This window comes from Mesitornis unicolor, unplaced genomic scaffold (assembly GCF_000695765.1).
Source record: "Mesitornis unicolor isolate BGI_N332 unplaced genomic scaffold, ASM69576v1 scaffold50192, whole genome shotgun sequence".
NCBI lineage: Eukaryota > Metazoa > Chordata > Aves > Mesitornithiformes > Mesitornithidae > Mesitornis > Mesitornis unicolor.
In genome coordinates this window covers 1-1,103 of record NW_010172185.1, presented here as the reverse complement: position 1 = coordinate 1,103, position 1,103 = coordinate 1, and the positions used below count along the sequence as shown (strand labels likewise).

The 1,103-nt window shown below is 45.1% G+C and overlaps 1 protein-coding gene across 1 annotated transcript in view; it reads right to left on the bottom strand.

Annotated features, from left to right (window-relative positions):
• The window catches only part of PIF1 (PIF1 5'-to-3' DNA helicase), a gene marked incomplete at both ends in the record, with an annotated part of 3,066 nt that extends 1,998 nt beyond the window's left edge, over window positions 1-1,068 (bottom strand). Inside the window, 3 exons of the mRNA XM_010180292.1 lie at window positions 62-168; window positions 242-356; window positions 914-1,068. Of these exons, the coding sequence (XP_010178594.1) occupies window positions 62-168; window positions 242-356; window positions 914-1,068 (377 nt within the window). The remainder of the gene's footprint in view (window positions 1-61; window positions 169-241; window positions 357-913) is intronic.
• Window positions 1,069-1,103: the final 35 nt, after the last annotated feature.

Here is a 1,103-nt window from a genome sequence, read left to right as displayed (position 1 = left end):
TCTTTCCTCTGCTCTATCAGTAGGGATCAGAGATTACAAAGAGAGAAGAGTTTCTCCTCACCTGCCCAAACGGACTGCGCTCAGGAGCGAGACAAAGGTCTTGTCAGTCTGTCTCCGCACTTCAGTCAGCTCCATGTTTATGTGGATGCATTTTCTCCAGCTTTTTGCCTGGCAAATTATTCTCTCGTTAACAAAGAAGGCAAGTTGAAGTATGAGGATAAGTTTAGGGACGGTTTTGTACCTGGAAGCAGAACTTGGTTTCTTCATTATCTTTGCAGACTGGAGGTAGTTGCAAAAAGTCCCCACAGATGATTAGCTGAATTCCTCCAAAAGGCTCATCTCGTTTTCTCACTGCCCTGAAAAGGGGAAAAGAGAGGGTAGGTTTTGAATGCCCTCTAGGACCTGGACATAGTCAGATCTCAGAAGTTTCTTCTTATTCTGACAGTACAATCAAACATATACCACTACAAGAAAGTATTATCCTCAGCTGTGTCAGAAGAGCTCAAATGATTAAGCAATGCTATTACAAGACATTCATTTTTCTTTGCCTGCCCATCCCAGATGTTATTACCAGTCTTGGTTCTTTGGTAGCTGCTATACTGCAACTGCTTCTCTTTGTGAGAAAACTGCCAGGCACAGCATAAAAAGACAGCTGTGTCCTGGACTCAGCTCTATAGACAACGCTTGGCTCCAAAGATGGACACAGCAACCAGAACAGCCACTGCTGGGGAGTGGGGACATGATCAAAAAAAATCTATCTTAAGATAAAGATCTGCCCAGATGCTGGCTATGATTTCATGCTTCCTTCCAGTCCTATGCCAGTGGTTGCCTTGTAACCATTCATATCACCAAAATAAAGAAGCAAATGAGGGAAACTCATTTCTGTTAGGTGTTTGATGAGAAAATCACTCACCTGGCCACTGCCTCCAGCTTGTCAAAGAACTTGCCATCCACCATTGAGATCTCATCAATAATGAGGTGTTGGCAGGCCAGCCAGTGCTGCTGCACCCCAGCCCTCTCAGCCAGCTGGATACACTGTTCCAGCGGTGCCTTCCCAGAGCCGATCCCTGGGAGGAGAGAAAAAAAGCAAAGATTTGGGAGAT